A 19869-nucleotide genomic window follows, 5' to 3' on the forward strand; every position below is an offset into this window, starting at 1 on the left:
TATTTTGGTTTTTTTATCTAAACTGTTACTCTTTTTCTCTTCAGTGGTGCATTTAAACCATTATATTCAGTATGATTATTGAGAGGCAAGGTTTTATTGCTATCTTTGTGTTGAGTTCTTTTTGATGTTGTTGCTAGTTACTTTGGTCCATGCTGCTTTCTGTGGTACCTTTGTAAGAAGGACATCTCTGAGTCTTTATTATTAAAAATGGGTGGCCCTGGAAGACATTTATCTCAGTCACAAAAGGACAAATACTTCATAGTGCCACTGTTGTAAAATAGGACTGACATCAGGGTTGGGGGAGACTGAGAAATATGGGATAAATAATGTATACTGCATTGAAACAGATGAGGGAGAGAACTGTTTAAAAGGGATCTGTGATTAGGTATTGTCATGACAAGAGTCCAGAGCGAAGAATGCATAGTGGAGTGGACCTGGGGGGAGGGATTGTAAAACAATGGGGGAACTTTTCTTTTACTTTTCAAAGAGAATAGTGTACTACTGAGGGGGAGGAGTGGGCAGGGAGAAAAGTGCAACAGTGAATGAATGGAAATTCAAAGTCTGTAAATTTTCATTAAATTAATAATAATAAAGACAGGGACATCATGCTTGGAGAGGTAGAGGTCAGCAAAAGAGAGGCTGACCCTCTACTAGATGAATTGACAGTGACTGCGGCAGGGCCGTAAGTGTGTGAGAGATGAGGACAATAGAGGATAGGTCAGGGTTCAGACCTGTTTGTACATAGGGTTACAGTGAGTCAAATTCTATTCAGCTGCACGTAATAGTAACAAGGAAAGGTTTTCATAGAGAGAATCAATCATACAGGGATGGGAAGGGGGCCTAAAAAGAAATAGTTCTGTTGGGTGAAGGGTAATGAATAAGAAATTGGTTATATGCTGTGGTTAATTAATCAGTGGTAATTAATGTTATAAAACCAAATGCTTATAAATGGTTGTATGAAAATCCTTGTGATTAGTAAACCATCATGCAAATGAAAAATAAATGAATAAAAAAATTTTAATAAAGAAATAAATCTGCTACTGTTAGTAGAATTCTGACTGCTTTTGTACTGGTCACTCCTGGTCTGTTGTATGTCTTTTCATTGCTGTATTCTTCGTCATTTCCCTAGGTACTCTTATCTGTGGAATCTCAGAGAAGACAACAGTGTTGTTCCTGGGATATTGTGCACATGTACAAACGTGTGTTTGTGTGTGTGTGTGCGCGCGCACGTGCGCATGCGTGTGATTAAGAGAAGAAGTAACAATAACCAGTCTGTATCCTAGAAACAAGGATATGAGTTTTTCTCACATACTTTGAGCATGTTATCAGGAGGGGTCAATCCCTGGAAAAGGATTTAATGTTTGGAAAAGGTCATTGAAAGAGAGGAAAATTGTCAGCGAGGTGATTGATGTGATAACAGAAGCTGTGAGTCGAAGCACAGAAGAGATTGTGTGGATGGCATAAGTCAGCAGGGATGTGTTGAACAGTAGTCACTGTCAGTGAGAGCCGACCCCCAGCACCTGACAGTCAGCAACATCTAACACATGTAGACTTCCAGGTTTTGGTCTTATAAAAGAAGATTGAAGTGTTGTCAATCTTTTCTCTTAACTGCTTTCTGATATTTATAGAAACATTTTCCATTTGCTTTCTGTCTGTGTTCTAAATTTAGGACTCTGCTACTATAATTATATGTGATGAGACAAAGAGAATTATGTATATATAAGTTTATGTGTATATAAAATGTCATAATAGTGGTACTTGAGTTATTAAATGCTCTTGTCATTTTTATATAAAATTAGTGATTCTTGTTGAAAATGATGGCACTCATTTGCCAAATTCTGATATTATGTTGTGAAATATTCTGATGCTTTGAATAGTACTCCTCACATTGTTTACTTCATTGTCTTTTTATCAGAGAGAGAAGATTCATGAGCGCTGCAAGAGTGTTTGTCCTCCGAAAGATACCTTTGACAGGACTCTTTTACATACTCATGGTACGTTCACATACTTTTTGTAGATAATGAAACATAGCAGAAATATTAATGGCAATCCATAATTTGGGACCTCATTGCTGTCATAGCTAGAGTTTTCATTTCTATTAAAATTTTAATAAGTACCTTTAGCGATGATGCCATGTCTTGGGCACTCCTATCACAAAGGTCAGCAGTTTGAAACCACCAGCTGCTCTGAGGTTCCGTGTAGAGGTTTACAGTCCTGGAAATCCCATGGTCAATTCTACTCATTCCTACAACTTGCAATTGACCCCATGGCATGGTTATGGAAAACCATAATCTTGTCTGAAAACTTTTTTTTAATTATTATTATTTTTGTGTGTATTATCAAATCAGATCTGACTAGTACAGGAGGAAATTGTTCCTCCTTTTCCAGCAGAGAATCTGGTGGATTTGAACTGTGCACCTCTGGGATTGCAGTGCAGCTTCTTGCTATTAGACCACCAGAGCTCCCCCTTCTAAAAACTTTTAAGAGCTAAATTATGTGTCTGGCTGCAATGTTACCTTTCAACCAATGTTTATGGAATTTCTGGGTGGTTATTGCTTTAAAGCAGATGAAGAAGAAGTGACCTCTGAAGGTTAAAGAAATAAACCAGCAATTGCAACATTGCACATTAAGTAATAAATTTCATGTCCTGGGATTGTATGGTGCTCCTGATTTAGCCCTAAGATGTTTCTTAAATATTGATTGTATCTTCAAGTAGCTAGAAAAGAGATTTATGTGAGAAAGGCACTTCAGGAAGAGGCAAGTCTTTATACCAGTCCATAACATCAAGGGAGAGCACAGCTCGAGGAACAGCAAGAGTTCAGGGTGCTGTCCGGCCTGGGAGCAAGAGATGAGGCTGAAGAAGCAAGCAGAGGGTATCATGAAGAGCCTGGACTGCTTTCCCCCCTCTAAGGGCAGTAGCATGGACCATCAAGAGAACAAATAGTTCTGTCTTGGAGAGGGTGAAACCAAGTTTCTCCTTGGAGGCTAGGATTTTGAAGATCTGTCTCACTTACTTTGGACACATGGCCAGGAGGCACTGGTCCTTGAAGGACATCATCAAAAAGGTGGATGGACAGCGCAAGAGAGGAAGACCCCAGATGAAATGGATTGATACAGTAACTGGGGCATTGGGGGTAGGTGTGTTGGAATTAGTGAGACTGGCTCAGGACGGAGCAGGCTTCAGAGCTGATGTACATAGGGTTGCGATGAGTCACAGGAGACTCAATGGCACATAACCACCACAACAAGGGCAGTAGAGAACCCCAAAATATTTTTTAGCAGGGAGAATCAGATTTATGATTATACATTTCACAGTGAAAGCAGTTATGGACAGGTACCTAGGGAATGGTGCAAAGACTGGATGGAGGTGAAAGCAGTTGGAGGCTGTTGCAGTAATACAAGTGTAAAAGGATGTGGCCTAGAAACAATGACAATGGAGATGCCAAGGGGCTTAGGACCTTGAAGAGCTACTTGGTGGCCAGTAGGACTGGGAGTTGAGTGAGATGTTCCATGTATGACTCCCCGGTGTCTGGCCTGGACAGCGGGGTAGGTGAGAGGTGCAATTTAGTGAAAAAGGCACGGAGAAAGAGACAACGCTGGAGTTGAGGGACACAACTTGAGTTCCATGCTTACAGAGAAGGAAATGTCTCCTGGGCCCTCTGGAGCCAGGAGAGAGATCCAGGCTGCGGAGTCTGCAGATAGTGGTTGAATCAATCCCCAGGCGTGGGTGGGATTCCCTGGAAGGAGCCTGGGAAGGAAGACAAGAAGAAGAGATGAGAGAAAAAGGGGGTTAACCAAAACCAACCAAGTTCCACTTAGAGGGAGGAGCAGTTACAGAGAGAGCTGTAAGAGGAAGAGGTTCCGCGTACAGATGCCACTTGAAGATTTAAGAATAGGGTTTTGGCCAGAAGGAACAGAGAGCTGAAGGATGAGGCAAGAGGTGAGCCTAGGGATAAGGAAGGAGTCCCCAAAACAAGCACTCTAACTCCTTGCCCTGTGGTCAGCACCAGCTCAGCTCACCTGCCAGCAGGAGTCTGGACATGGCATGGGGGGAGATTGCCCATGTTTCTCCCTCAGAGCAGCGGGTGGATTCTGTGGGCCTGAGAGGCTCTGCACGTCCTCTTGGGCTGGACCACCAGAGCTCTGGGAGTGAGGACTGAGGCCTTAACACCGCGTCCATCTGTCCAAGGGGCCTCTCACGCCTCAATTCAGTCCCCACCCTGGGCTTTTAGCTTTTTCTTTTGGAAAATCATCTCTTTTAAGGTAACTTAAAACTGAGTACGTTGATATGCTGAGAAGATAGAGCTAGGGAAAGGAACAGGCTGGAGATCCCTTGGGAAGGTAGTTGATGGAGCTGGTCAGAGAGGAGCTGGGAGGAGTGGGTCCCAGGGCGCTAACGCAGGTTTGGATGTGGTCCTGCTGAGTCAGTGCTTGCTCCAGGCCGCCCAGCGGGTCAGAGTCTCGCTCCACCGCGTTTTCCACAGCCAGCTTCAGTTGGTTGCCAAGCACTTTCTTTTGAAATTCCTCTGAATGGACTTAAAACCTCATTCTTTTGATGAATGTCTGAGCATTTTGATTAATAACTGTTGCAAGTAAATTAGTAGGTGATAGGCATGAAGATTCTTAAGAAAAGTATTCCTTTTTATTTACAATAGGACTTTTTTTAAAAAGGCAGTCTGTGATTGTAATAAATCGTACATGTGATGACAGATATGTTGAATAATAAAATTAGAACCTTTTTATGTTAGGATTCGGTGTGATGAATTAATGAAGTGTGCCAAACTTAATCTCACCAGAATTTAATAGTATCAACCTTTCCATGTCAACGTAGAAAAATATTTGAAATGTATGTATTGCTCTTAGCAGTTAACTAAGCTTTTTTATTAATGAATTAATTAAAAGAAATCATATGTTGTAGAATTTTTGTTCAATATTAGGCATACAATGAATGCATAATAGGCACTTGTTGCTTGGGAGGGTGGAGGGACAGCGCAGGAGAGGAAGATCCTGGACGAGATGGATTGAATCAGTGACTGGGGTAATGGAGGTAGGTGTGTCAGAAACAATAACATTGGCACAAGATAGAGCAGAGTTTAGGGCTGCTCAACGACACATAACAACAACAGGGTACTTGTTGAAAGAAGAAACTAGCTATTTGATTTGAAAATACTGAATCTGTAAAAATACATTTTCTGGAGATACAATGAAAACGAGTATAACAAAGATTCCGTTTCCTCTTACTTTTGCCACAGATAAGTCCAGGACAGATCTGGAGCAAGTACCTAAGGTAAGAAAGCTTTCCAAAGGACAAGGCTTTGTAATACCTGAGCTTTAAGATTGCTTTTGTGAGGAGCTTTCCTTTGGTGCTTTTCTGACATTTTGGCCACCTGAGCTCCTGACACTTTGGTGCATCCTTTCTCCTTTTTTCCTTTTTTAAAAAATGCATCATTTATCACTGAACACCCCAAACAGATTTGCCTCTCTATTCTAAAAATAACATTGACTTACTATCTGCGCCCCCCTCCCCCCCCAGTTTCCCCCAGGTGACAGACTCTGTTATATTTATCAGCTTCTCAGAGAGGTTTGCCCATTATGATTAGTTGTTGTTGTTGTAGATTGCTGTGGAGCCAAGCACGACTCATAGCAACCCTAATAACAAAAGACCTGAAGCCTTTCTAGAACTATCGTCATTTCTTAAAGTTTCCAGTGGATTGTTGTTTAGGAAGTGGATGCCACTCCTGTTTCCAAAGTTGTCTTAAACTGGGAGCTCCACCAAACACTGTCCACCATGGGTAACAGTCGTGGCATTTGACACCCCAATGGCACAAAGTTCAGCATCACAGCAACCCCGGGTTACTTTAGCACAGCAAATTGACAGAAGAGTGCTGTACCACTTAGAAGAAGGTTCTTCCAAAAATATGATAATAACCGACTTTGAAATACAGAGGGTCCTCCACAAGGTCTTGTTAACTTGTTTACAAGAGGCTTAAATAAAAAACAACCATGTGCGACCTATAGGGGCCCTATGTACAGCAGCTCTGAAGAGTGACCAAAAAAAAAGGGGGGGGGAGAGGGAAGTGTTTTTTTGAAAACAAAAAACCCTTTTGCCTCCTGTTATTCTTTACCTCAGCTGTTGTGTTTTCCTTGTATCCTTTACTTACGCCCACCACTCCTTCTCCTTGGAACATTTTTTTCTTCATCTTTTCATATCTAATCTTTTGTTAAAATGACAAGTTTACATGACAACTTTGTTGATCCTCCCAACTGAAGTTAATTTGCCATTTTGCTGATTCCTCAGCAGTTTGTCTAGCCTCTTTTTGGAGGCATTCACACTCTTAGCCTTACAGATATTTGTACACATATTTTATTATATCTTTTGGAGTACAAGTCTTTGAGATGAGGACCTCTGTAATGATTTCTTTTTCCTAGCAATCAGTAAATACTGAATTAAGCAGTGTTTTAATTATAATGCCAAAGCGAGATATTCAGATAAATGATGTAATTTACAATCATAGAAATTTACCTGTATCCCTAGTTAGCTTTTCCTATCATATGCATACTAATTTTTATAGATGAGCTGAGTCAGTAACTATAATGAAATTGATTAAACCATACTTCAGACCCTGTGCCACATTCTGGGTATAAAAACAGAAGTAAACTATAAATCTAACTAACCTTCCTGGGACATACGGTTTCTGACAACATATGCATATTAAATAATTTCTCTAAAATATGCTTTAAGTAAGTAAGTAAACATGGTATACTTAAATGAAGTCTTTGCCAGACGCAGACACATATATGCACCTTTGGTTTGTCATGTTCTCCAGGAGGACAGGAGAATGCAAGGAAGCATGCATGAAGACAAGTGTAAGCACAGGATATTAAACAGTTGGATATTACTTGAGTAGAATATGTAACCAGTTGGAGTCTCAAGATACAAAGTCGCAGAAGTAGATGAGGTGTAAAAAGAGGAAGAATTTGGCATGCAATTTTAAGGTGTTTGGTTTGTGGACCACGATAATCTATTGAGACTTTTAAACCAGCAAGTTTCAGTTATACTTAGATTTAGAAGGGTTTGTCCGACACTAGGATAGGAAGTAGTTTTAAGGGGAACGTAAGTAAGATGGTTATTGATAGTAAATACTGAACTGGTGAATGCCCTCAATCACAGGAGAGAAAGAATTCAAGGAATATTTAGGAAATCAAGTGGATAGGAATTTGTTTTGCCTTTAAAAGCTAATGTGTGTCGAATAAAATAGATTTTGAGAAAAATTTCAGGAGGAGAAAATAGAAATAGAAATGTTGTGAACAAAGTATTGGGCATTTTAAAAAACGAATATCCGGTGGGAAATAGTTCAGAATAAGTATGGCATCTCTCTTACGTGTCTCCTCAGTGATACTACATCAGTGAGTTTGAGAAAGTAGTGATAATGTGTAGATATAGGCTCATCTCCATTGGTAAGGATGCCTTTTTCTGTCATTCATGACTATTTTAAGTTTGGAGAAATATTGCTTGTGATTTTTAAAAAAATACAGATCTTTGTATAAACAGCTCAGCCTATTATCCTTTGCTCTTTCTGTCCATACTTCAGCTCCAACTGCCAGTTTTAACTGTTTAATGATGTTAGAAGAGATAATAGATTTAAAGAAAATGTCTGTCTAATTGAGAGAAACACTTTTTTTAAACAAACAGATTTTTATGAAACCAGATTTTGCCTTGGACGACTCCTTAACTTTTAATTCCGTTTTACCGTGGTCTCATTTTAATACTGCTGGTGGCAGAGGAAGCCGGGATGCAGCTTCCTCAAAGTTGCTCCAAGAAAAGGTAATTTCCATTGACTTTTTCTGGGTGGAGAGCATTAATTTAATTGATAATTCTGAGTGGCACTATTCATATGGGTTCAGATTTAGTTATTCCATAAGCTCCTCTTTATTTACTTTCATTGTTCCTGCTACTGTAATTAAAAACCTTCACATTGTAACTAACAATAGCATTTTGAAATGTAGATTGTGTGAAAGAGGAAAAAAATTAATGAACGTGTCTAACCCAGAATGATAGTTGTTGGGATTTTAGTTGAAAATATGTGTTGAATAACAATTAATTGCTTTGCATTTTATCCCAGACAGTTCACTTTTAGATCATAGACCTTTATGTTCTTTGTTTTTTAAAACACACAAAAGAACTTTACCCAAATTATGATTTTTTCCTAAATTATTGATCATTACTGTGCAACCGAACTCCTGTAATTTTTAACTTTGCAAAGCCTAATCTTTTGCATATTGTTATTAGTCAGCAGTTCTTTTAATTTAACAGTATTCTGTATTTCAGAAGTCAGCATCTTGAAAGTCTTTTAAACGCTTTTTAACGTTGTTGTTGTTGTTATGTGCCTTTGAGTGGCCTGTGACTCTGGGCAACCTTATCTATGTAGAGCAGCTCTGAACCCTGCCCTGTCCTGAGCCAGTCTCCCTGACACACCTACTCCATCATCCCAGTGCCTGTGTCCATCCATTGCATCCTGAGTTTTCCTCTCCTGCGCTGTCCCTCACCCTCCTGAGCATGACGTATTTTAATTCACATGCTAAGAATCTTCTAAAAGTTGGATGAGAAATAAAAACTCCTTTGATTTCTGTTCTCAGAACTCAGTTGAGAGCTTTTCTAAAATTGACTGTGATTCTAAGAAGGAGAAAAAAGCCTTTTGTTTTAGGCTGGTGACATCTCTTGGCAGTCTGATAGCTTGTCTCAGAAAGGCTGTCCACTAAGTTAGGTCTCACTCTTCTGAGTAATAGTGAGAAACAGAGGGAAAGAAATGCGGAGAAAGAATCAATGAGTGTTTTCCTTTCTTGAGGTTAAAAAATCTCTGTTTTAAAATTAAACGCTTTAGCAACATTTTCTCATCTATAAAGTTTTTTGTTAAATAGAACAGATTCAGAAATCTGTTGAAAGCAATCAGTTTGTTAGGACAGACTTGCTTCTAGAGGTGTTTTCCTGTTCTAGGTCTGTGCCCTGGCAGAAGAATGCTTTAAAAAGAAAAAAATGCAAAAGCTGATAAACATTCCACCACTTTCTTCAATACTTATCTGAAAATATTATGCCTTCTCTGAAAATATTATGCCTTTGAAAAGAGTGTATCTTTGAAATACTGGTAAAATTCCTTAAATCCCTGGAATTTAAATAGGCTTTTCTCATGCTGAATGTTTAAAGTGTGACAAAGTAATAGAACTTTTAAAATTATATTATTTCTTTATTTGATACGGGTTTAAAATTATATTTAAGTAGCACAGTCAAGTGTGTTATATTTGCATTGTGATTCTATTTCATTGTTAGACTAGGACTGAAAAATAGATCCCAAGGTACACTTTAAAACTCACTTTATGGGGAGCTCTGGTGGCCTAGTGGCAAGAAGCTGCACAGAGATCCTGGTTCAAATCCATCAGATGCCGGAGGAGGAACAGTCCCCTCCTGTGCCAGTTGGATCTGATTTGATGGCAACACAACAAGAGAAAAAAAGAAAAAGGAAAAAAATGCACTTTATGATTGTTTGTTAACTTTAAAGAGAGGGGCAGGCCACAATCTGTATTAGAGAAAATGATATTCTCTCATACCAGAAAAATCTCAATGCTGTCAAGTTAAATTCCTCCTCTTAGTGCTGTTTATCACGTTTGAAAAATTAGGGATGCAGAACCTTTTGGTTAGTGACGCCATATGCTGTGGGCGACCTCAGGTGCTCGCCTGCCGGAAAATGAAAGAGCTAGAATTATGGCACTGCTTCCAGAATGTTCTTCTGGAGTGAGGGGTGGGAATGCTGTGCGTGTAACAATGAAGAACAGTTAGAACCAGGAGCTACTTGGTGAGAGAATAATGTGACAGTCTGCCTTCAAAAACTCGAACTCACACCCTGGCCTCAGGCTAGATTCTGGGGCTTCCTCTAACATACTTTGAACATGTTGTAAGGAGGGACTGGTCCTTGGAGAAGGACATCATGCTTGGTAGGGTGGAGGGACAGCGTAGGAGGGGAAGGCCCTCTATGAGGTGGATTAATTCAGTGATGGGGTAATCGGGATGGGTGTATCGGAGACAAAGCGATTAGCACAGGACAGAGTAAGGTTTAGGGCTGTTGTACAAAGGGTCGCTATGAGTCGCAAGTGACTCTACAGCATGTAACAACAGTAACAACAAACCACATGGGAGGAGATGGCCCATTTTTCTCCTTCAGATCCGAGCTGCCTGAGAGGGACCACCTGTGGGTTTGCAGTGATTGATCCTGAGGACCCCTCAGAATGATTTCCCCAACTCATTGTTGTCAAGTCAGAACTGACTCGTAGCTGACCCTCCAGCAAGTTTTCAGAAGCTGTAAATCCTAAGGGAGAAGATCGCCTGTCTTTTTCTCTTCTACCTGTAGTGTATTTAATGTTTTACAGGTTTAAAAGTTCATTAACCTGTTAACACTATGAGTTCTTTCAAGATATCCATTGACAATATTTGAGCTACAGGTTGAAAAATCTCAAAGTGCGAAACAGAGGAGAGAAAGATAATGTAGCTGAAAAGGTATATGCAGTGAGAAAGGAAGACAGTTTTAGAAGTTCATGTTTGAAGTGGAAAGCATTTTAAATATATATTGCTGTAAGAACTAGTTTGGTAGAGAGTTTTTAAATAAAATTTTTATTTTCTGTTGGTTTGCTTACAAAGTTTGTGTATATTATTATTCACTCCTGATCTTTCCTGTTTCCTTTCATGACCCTTCCCTCTACCCATCAAATTGTGCCACCCTATGATTACCCCCCGTCCATCTTCATCTGCTCCTGCCCTCCCCCCTTGGATCCTCATACACGTTTTACTGGTTTTCTATTTGTAAGAGCTAGTTTTGATAGTGCTAAACTTAAATTTATGTAAACTGACTATTAAAAACACTGTATTAGTCTTTAGGGAAGAGAAAATAGATGGGAACGGAATGAAATTTTACAAATTGATAACCATCAATTCTTGAAATGTGAAATAAGAAGGATTTTTAAAAACCTGCAAACCAAACGAGTCCTGGTTAATCTGTAATTTTCGTTTTATGGATTCGTTAGCATTCTGAGGTAACACGGTAGAGAGGGCTTTAGGTTTTTAGTTAGGAAGACCTGGGTTTAATTTTAATCTTGCCATTCAGTCACACATGTGTTTATTCATGTTATTGAATGTGTCAGAACCTTCGTTTCTTCATCTGTAAAGCAAATAGTAACGTCTATCTTCTGAAGTTGTTAACGTTAGAAAATGATCCATGTGACATACTCGTGCTAGGATGTAAGCGGGAGCTCTGGTGGCTGAATCAGTCATTGGTGAAGGAGTGTAGTGGTGCTTACCCAAAGGTGGCTCCTCTCTGATGGTTCACATCTCCCAGTGTCTCGAAGGGAGGATGGCCAGTCCCCTCTCATGTGGTTTGTGGCCTCCAAAAACCTTCTGGAGGGTCAGCCCAAGTCAGCTCGGATTTGACAGTGAGTGGCGAGTAGTGTTAGTACTTGGGGTTTTGTTTCATTGTTTTGTGGCCGAGTCCAAACAGACCCACAGCAGACCCTCCAGCAGGTTTTCAAAGACAGTAAATCTTGCAGAGTTGATGCTGATGCTGTTTTTTTGTCTGTGGGCTAAGGAGATCCTTATCTCTCAGAACTTGTATTAGAATTTCCGAAACTAGAATTATAATCGGACTGGCTCTGATATATTAACCAGCTGGAAGGTTGCTGTTGTTTTGAGGACTGAAATGACAGGAACAGAGAAAGAAGGTAAATGACCTACTTAAACTTGAAGTTGTATCTTTCATCTCTTTCCCGTTTTGTTTTGCCCACCTACTAAGATTCAGCAATCAATCAATTCATTCAGTAGAATTAGAATGCAGACATCTTACTTTGATTTTCAGAGAGTATGTATATTATCAAGGAAGGGAGAAAACTTAACAATGAATACTCCGTAATTTTTTTTTTCTTCTTTCTTAAGCTGAGCCATTACCTGGATATTGTGGAAGTAAACATTGCTCACCAGATCTCTCTACGTTCGGAAGCTTTTTTTCATGCAATGACCTCTCAACACGAGTTGCAGGACTACCTCAAGAAAACTTCCCAAGCTGTAAAAATGCTTCGAGATAAAATTGCACAGATTGATAAAGTAATGTGTGAAGGATCACTACACGTTTTAAGACTGGCACTCACCAGGAATAATTGTGTTAAACTGTACAGTAAACTGAAGCTCATGGCCACTGTGCACCAGACTCAGCCCACTGTCCAGGTGTTGCTGTCCACATCTGACTATGTTGGAGCCTTGGACTTAATAGCAACAACGCAAGAGGTTCTACAGCAGGAACTGCAGGGCATTCACAGCTTCCGGTATGTCTGTCCCTTACGTAAACCATTAGAAACGATGGTGGACATTTGTAAAGCATAAATCTTAGTGTACAGCATTAGCCGAAAAAGTGGGAACGTATTCAAAGTGGCTCTTTTTTCTTCTATATTATCTGTTTTATAGTGTCATTCTGATCTTTTGGTATTAGGAAAATAAACTTGTTTTTTTTAATTAAGTTTTTATATTTTAGTTGTGATTTTAACAAACGTTTACAGAAAAGTTGCATTTTTATTCATCCAGATAAACTTTGTAAGGAGTTATGATTGTAGACATTTGGAAGGATAAGCTTGTTTAATTTTCTAGTATGTAAAATAAATGCAAGATAAACACAATTTGGACATGATCCTGTTTTGAAAATATTAGAATAGTTTTCTATCAAGTAAGACAGAGTAATAGCAGATATTTAAAGTTAAGTTTATTTTAAAAGCCTGTAGTAGGTTTTCAATTTGACAATTAATAAAATTTATTTCTGAATTACAGCTTTTTTATTATATTGCAAAAAATATCACATGGAAATGAAAAAAAATTCTCTTAAGTTGTTATTTTAAAAATACCTTCAGGATTTATTATTTGAAAAATATCTTCAAGAAGGTAAACTACCTTCTTTCTTTTACCTTTGTCTATGTTATGTGCGGTCATGTAAAAAAGTTTAATTTCTAGATGGACTGATGATAAATCTTAAATGTTATGTTCAATTAAGCAGGTTAGTAGTAAGAAAATTCTTATCTGTTGGGAAATTTTTCTGAACCTTGCATTACTAAGTGATTAGGAAAAGGTTTTACACAGTGTACTCAGTAACTTGATAGATAATACATCCAGAAAAGTTACAGTAGGGTAACTAGGAGTGGAACTGTTCTCCAGGGCCTGTGGTAACAGCAGCACAAATGCCCTGCCTTGGAACCAGGGTAATGAAATGATCCTTAACAGTTCTGATTTATTAGACGGTTTTGATTATGTTTTTCAAGTGAGTGTGTATGTATAAGTATATATGTTTTATACCTTTTTAATAGTCTTCATTTGGTTACTTTTTACCTTCTTTAGAAAATAGGACTTCTATAATGATAAAGATTGTGTTTTTTCCCCAAATAGGTTTTTATACGGTCATTCATTTGTGTTCCGTGTTTGTTGTGCTTTACACATTCATTCGTAGGCATTGTGTTTTGTGTTCTTTCTTGCTGGTGATGATGCCTTTTACCATCTCTCCTCAGATCCCCCTTTGCCCCTTGCCCATTCCTGCACCCCCGCCCCCATCAGTCTATTGCCATAGTGGTTTTTACCCCTCCCTCTTTCCCCCTTCCCTTTTTGAACAATTAAACATATCCTGCTCTTATCATTGACTTCACATGCAAGCAAGATTCTACTGAAGATTATCCAAAAACGACTGGAACAGCACATCAGCAGAGAACTGCCAGAAGTCCAGGCTGGGTTTAGAAGGGGTCGTGGTACTAGGGATATTGTAGCTAATGTTAGATGGATCTTAGCTGAAAGCAGAGAACACCAGAAGAATGTCCATCTGTGTTTCATTGATTATGCAAAGGCATTTGACTGTGTGGATCATAACAAACTGTGGCTGACTCTGAGAAGAATGGGAATCTTCTCAGAACACTGGATTGTGCTAATGAGAAACCTATACTTGGACCAAGAGGCAGTCGTCAGAACAGAGCAAGAAAACACTGTATGGTTCAAAATCGGAAAGGGCGTACACCAGGGATGTGTCCTGTCTCCATACCTTTTCAACCTGTATGCAAAACAGATTATCCGGGAGGCTGGGCTCTATGAGGAGGAATGTGGAGGTCAAGATTGGTGGAAGATCTATCAACAATCCGTGATATGCAGATGACACAGCCCTGCTTGTGGCAAGTGAGGAGGACCTGAAGCGCTTGCTGCAGAGGGTCAAGGACAGCAGCCTCCAATATGGATTGAGGCTCAATATCAAGAAGACAAAAATTCTCACCACTGGGCCAATTGGCAGCATCAGGATGGATGATGAAGAGATTGAGATTGTTCACAGCTTTAGTTTGCTTGGCTCCACAGTCAACACTCTCAGCACCAGCAGCCAGGAAATTAAAAGACGCATTGCCATGGGAAAGTCTGCTGTTAGGGACCTCTCCAAAGTGCTGAAGAGCAATGGTGTCTCGCTGGAGACTAAGGTGCACCAGATACAGGCCATGCTCTTTGCAATCACTTGTTATGCATCAGAAAGCTGGACAATGACTAAGGAGGACAGAAGGAGAATTGATGCCTTTGAGCTGTGGTGCTGGAGAAGAGTATTGAGGGTACCATGGACTGCTAGGAAAACAAACAGATTCATCCTGGAAAGGGTTAAACTGGGCGCCTCCTTGGAGGCAAGGATTCTGAGGCTACGTCTAACATACTTTGGACATGTTGTAAGGAGACACTGGTCCTTGGAGAGGAACATCATGCTTGGGAGGGTGGAGGGACAGCGCAAGGGGGGAAGACCCTCTATGAGGTAGACTGATTCAGTGACTGGGGTAATCAGGATGGGTGTGTCAGAGACAGTGTGATTTGCACAGGGTCGCTATGAGTCACAAGCAACTCTATGGCACATAACAACAAACAACAAACATTTGCTAAATGCTACAGCCATATTGTGCTTTCCTTGGTTCTTCCCTGGTTGATTCTCCTGAGTCCTGATTCTTCACAGCATTCAGTGACTGAATGGATGTGCTTTTTCTGTCCTTTCGACCCTTCTGCCCCTCAGCCATCTTCCAGTTTTTCCAGTAACAGTCTCATGCAGTATTTGCCCTTAAGTGACTGAGTTATTTCACTCAGCACAGAGTCTTCTGGCCTTGTCCATGTTGCATAGTATTTTATGAATTGGTTATTCCTTAGTGCCGCATAGTATTCCATTGTAGGAATGTATCACAGTTTCTCTGTCCATTCATTTGCTAACGAGTGTTATGCTATGAACATAGATGTACATGTCTCCATCTGTGCCTCTGCTCTGATTTCCTGGGAGTATAGTCTTAGTAGTAGAATAGCTGCGTCTTATGTGATATTTGTATTCATCTTTTTGAGGAAACACCAAACTTCCTTCCATAGTAGTTATGCTTCTTTTTACAATCTCACCAGACTGCATGAGAATTGGAATCTCTATGTCTCCTTGCCAACATTTATTGTTTGCTGTCTTGTTAAATTAACTTCTGCCACTATTGCTGGGTTGATTTGCATCTCTCTGATTGCTAGTGATTTTGAATGTGTTTGTTGGCCATCCACATGTATCCTTGGTGAAGAGTCTTTCTATGTCTATGCCCATTTTAGTTTTGGGTTATCATTCTTCTTCTTTGGAGGCCCTGTAGTAGTCTGTGCATTTTGATTAGGTATCCCTTGTCTGAAATGTTGTTGCCAACATTCTGTATGTAGGCTTTCTTTTCATCCTTTGGAAAAAGTTTTTGATGCATGCAGGGATTTGATTTTTAAAAGATTCTATTTCAATGACAAGGATTTGTTTCATAAAGTTAGATATTAGAGTGCTTTATCATCTGGACAGGGCAGTACAGAGAGAGCGAGCGTTGCTTACCTGCAGATTCTAAGCTTACACAGATTCTAAAAACGGTTGTATTTTTCTCCCTGAAATTTATTTACATAGTTTTGTTCTTAATTTGCATTTTGTTTGTTTCCTTGATTCACAATTTATAGCCAATAATATTGAGGAAAATAAGTTTTCCAAAGCTATGAGGAAAAAAAAACCAAGCACAATGTTTTCTTTTTCTTTTTTTTTCTTTTTCAAGCACAATGTTTCTTACCTTATTATGAACAATCTTCTTTGGAGACGAAATGAAAACCTTATAATCTTGCACTTAACCTGAGCTGAAGGAAGAATTTACTTTGAACTTCAACCTTTTTTTCTTTTTGCATATTCCTTGGCTTAAAAAAATAAAATAGACTTCATAAAAAAGTGAATAGGTTTTAAAAAAATGTTTCTAATACTTTGATTATCTACATCTTATTCAGACCTCCTAATGTGATTTTTGAAGGTATACATATGTAAAGAGTTTGTATCGTTCATGTAAAACATATTTTGTAAAGATGTTTATCAAATACCAGTTTCAATATGAATATAACTATTAAAGTCTAGAATGAGAATCTGTGTTGAATTTTTAACTTCTGATAAATGTATTTATATGCAAATATTCAGAATTAAAGATAAAGGAAACTGATTTTTTTTTGTAATTAAGGAGTAATACCAATGTGATCTGCTTTAGTTTAAGGCTAGTTTGTGTTAAAATTTTGTCAAATTCTATCTGATTTATTTTCTTGACTCTCTTTCCTTTTGTTATCAGGCAATTAATTAGCAACATCCATTAATGGCTTTGTTAATTGCTTCATGGATATTCTTAACTTTATTTGGAAATAGAAGTGTTCCCTTCGGACATTCAGAGTTCTTTTATCAACGAGATAGTGTGAAGGGCAGGTCCCTTTATTAGTGCTGTAAAGAATGCTCTCCTTGGTTGATTAAAGCAATCATTCCTGCTGTGGGCCATTGACTTTGAACTAACTCCTTGTCATCTTTCAGCAGGTGTTCAGAGGCAGTAAATCACACAGGAAGAGGTTGCCCATCTCTCTCCCATTTTAAAATGATCCTGAACTTTCTTTCTCTGTCCTTCAAATATTAAATACTCTTGTGGGGCTTATCTAGAAAAGGGGAGCTCTGGTGGTCTGTCCTGGAAGGAGTCGCTCAGCTGACCCAAAGGCTAACCTCTTTGGGGTTGTAATGGGCAAGTAGCTCTGTGGGTGAAGGACAGACAGTTTCCACCCGTGTAATTTATGGACTGGTAGAAGGTCAACCGAGTCAGGTCTGGCTCCATGGCGGTGATTTTTTTTTTTGAAGTTTTGTGTTTGGTGGGTTGTTTTTGTTTTGTTTTTATCTTAGTAAAAGAATCTCTGGTGGTACAGTGATAAAGTGCTGAACTGCTAATCAGTGGGTCAGCAGTTCACACCCACCAGCCTCTCAACAAGAGAGAGGTACGCCTATGGTGGTGTAGTCTGTAGGAAGTTAACCTGGCCAACCCAAAGATATATGGTTTAAACCCACTGACTGCTTTGCGAGAGAAAAATTGAGTCTCGTCCTGTGTGATTTATAATCTGAAAACCCTGCTGGGGGGTCAGCTATGAGTTGATTTGAACGGCAGTGAGTCCAGTTTGAGGTCCACTGCTTGTAAACAAAATCTTGTAATAATAAAATTAATACTCACTCATCCATTTACTTAAATACAATTCACCATTGTGTGTGTGTGTGGTGAGCCCTCTTTATGCACGAATTCCACATCCACAGCTTTAACCATTCACTGTAGATTAGAAATATTCAGGGTATAAAGAAACCAATGAAGTAGTCAAAGCCATCCTTTAGAGACTAAGAGGGAGTGTATTAGGTATTAGAGCATTTACATTGTATTGGGTACGATAAGTAAAGTAGAGAAATTGAAAGTATAGGAGGACTTTTTACATAAGGGATTTGAATGTCATTTATGTTTTTATCCATGGGAAGTTCTGAAATATTTCCGTGTTACAAGTTATAATTATTTAACGTGTGTTACAAGTTATAAATATTTCCAAGTTACAAGTATACTATCAATTTAACATTGTGGTGTATTTTACTTGTCAGTGGTGGTAAGTGCTACTCATATATAAGGGGTTTATTTTTCTCATTCATTTTTAATTGTTTTTCTTTGATGCTATTTTATGTATAAACTGTGTTTGTGATTTCTAAATGCCTAGCACACATTATTCTGTAAATGAAATTTTACAGTGTTCTGCTATGTTTTCTTGTTACTTCTTTTCTGTTTCTGTTGGGCTACAAATGTCTTGATTAAGAACTAATTTATACACGTCTGAATAAATATTTATGGAATCTGTGAATATTCAGAATATTACCAGATGCATACTTTGTACCTTTCTGTTTTTCTTTTTTTTTTAAATTTCATAATCATTGTTTCCAATTAATCACTTAAAATTTATGTTTTATTCTGTTTCTTGGCTCTAGGTATATAGAGCTAGAAGAGCTTTTTAAAAAATATTCTAGGTTCCACTTGTTGTAATAGTGTACTGTAGAGTCAGAACCTACTCATAGCTGATCCAACTGTGGGTTTTCAAAAGCAGTTAATTGCACAGGAGATTTCCCATCCTCCCGCAGAGCAGCTGGTGGATTTGAACCACATACCTTCAGGATTGCAGCTCATCTGCTTGCCATTCTACCTAGTTCAGTTAAATCTGATTCCCTTGAAGATAGGAGCTCTGATGGCCTAGTGGGTAACGAGTTACATTTCCAACCCAAATACAGCTGGTTCAGATTCATAAGCAGCCTATCAGGAGTCTCCTCTTGTACAGCTTACAGCCTCTGATAGCCTGCTGGAGGATCAGCTAGGAGTTGGTTCTGATTCGATGGTAACAATTGTAATAGAATTCAAGAAGACAGACCTGAGATTCTGTAATATCTGTATTTTTTTTTATAAATCTCTCTACGTGATTCTATGTGTACCAAAATTGAGACCACTGGTTTATATAATGGCCATTGGACATTCTTAAATTTTAGCACTTGGAATCAAAATGATAATATATTATTTTGTTAACTAAAGCATCTACCTATTTCTGTTTAGATGTCTCACTAGTTAATAACTTATTCACTCTCATTGCTATCAGGTGGAACCAATATATTGAGACTGCAGTTGATCTCATCCTGAAGTGTAATCTCTTCTGAACTATGTAATAATTTACACAACAGGACATTTTAGGCTATTGTTTGATTCTGTATACTTTTACAGAGATTATGATACTATATCTTGTGTATATCTGTTCATCGTGTAATTTTTGAAACTTTAAATTCATTTACTAAGTTGTAAAATTGAGCAGATTTCACTTGTTATGTGCCTTTGAGTCGCCTGTGACTCATAGGGACCCTCCATACAACAGTTCTGAAGCCTGCACTGTCCTGAGACAGTCTCAGTGACTCTGATATGCCTGCCCCATTTCCCCAGTTACTGTATCTGTCTCATCTGGGGTCTTCGTCTCTTGAACTGTCCCTCCACCCTTCTGAACATGATGCCCTCCAAGGATCAGTCCCTCCTGGCCATATACCCAAAGTTTGTGAGACAAGAGTTCAAAATCCTAGCCTCCAAGGAGAAACTTGGTTTCACCCTCTCCAAGATAGACCTGTTTTCTTGGTGGTCCATGGTACGTTCAAAACTCTACTCCAGCACCACAACTTGAAGGCATCAGTGGTTCTTCTGATAGCCGTAGTCATTATTCAGCTCCCTGATGCATAGCAAGTAATTGCAAAGACCATGCACTGATCAGGCACTCCTGAGTCTCTAGATTGACATTGTTGCTTCTCAGTACTCTGGAAAGGTTCTTGATAGCAGATTACATCTGTGGAAAGAACCTCTGGAGAAGCTCAATATCAGCTGTGAAAACTAGGCCAGGAGCTGATTGTGGAACAGACCACCAACTACTCATATGCAAATTCAAGCTGAAGCTGA

General features: G+C 39.0%; 1 protein-coding gene across 2 annotated transcripts in view; it reads left to right on the forward strand.

The window, feature by feature from the left end:
* The window catches only part of VPS54 (vacuolar protein sorting 54 homolog (S. cerevisiae)), a 137336-nt gene that overhangs the window by 47915 nt on the left and 69552 nt on the right, over positions 1–19869 (forward strand). For both annotated transcript variants that reach the window (XM_006880950.1, XM_006880951.1), the window contains 4 exons: positions 1916–1994; positions 5253–5287; positions 7694–7825; positions 11972–12357. In XM_006880950.1, coding sequence (XP_006881012.1) covers positions 1916–1994; positions 5253–5287; positions 7694–7825; positions 11972–12357 — 632 coding nt within the window. The remainder of the gene's footprint in view (positions 1–1915; positions 1995–5252; positions 5288–7693; positions 7826–11971; positions 12358–19869) is intronic.

This window comes from Elephantulus edwardii, unplaced genomic scaffold, assembly GCF_000299155.1.
Source record: "Elephantulus edwardii isolate Elephantulus edwardi_28Jun2011 unplaced genomic scaffold, EleEdw1.0 scaffold00011, whole genome shotgun sequence".
In the NCBI taxonomy this organism is placed as follows: Eukaryota; Metazoa; Chordata; class Mammalia; order Macroscelidea; family Macroscelididae; genus Elephantulus; species Elephantulus edwardii.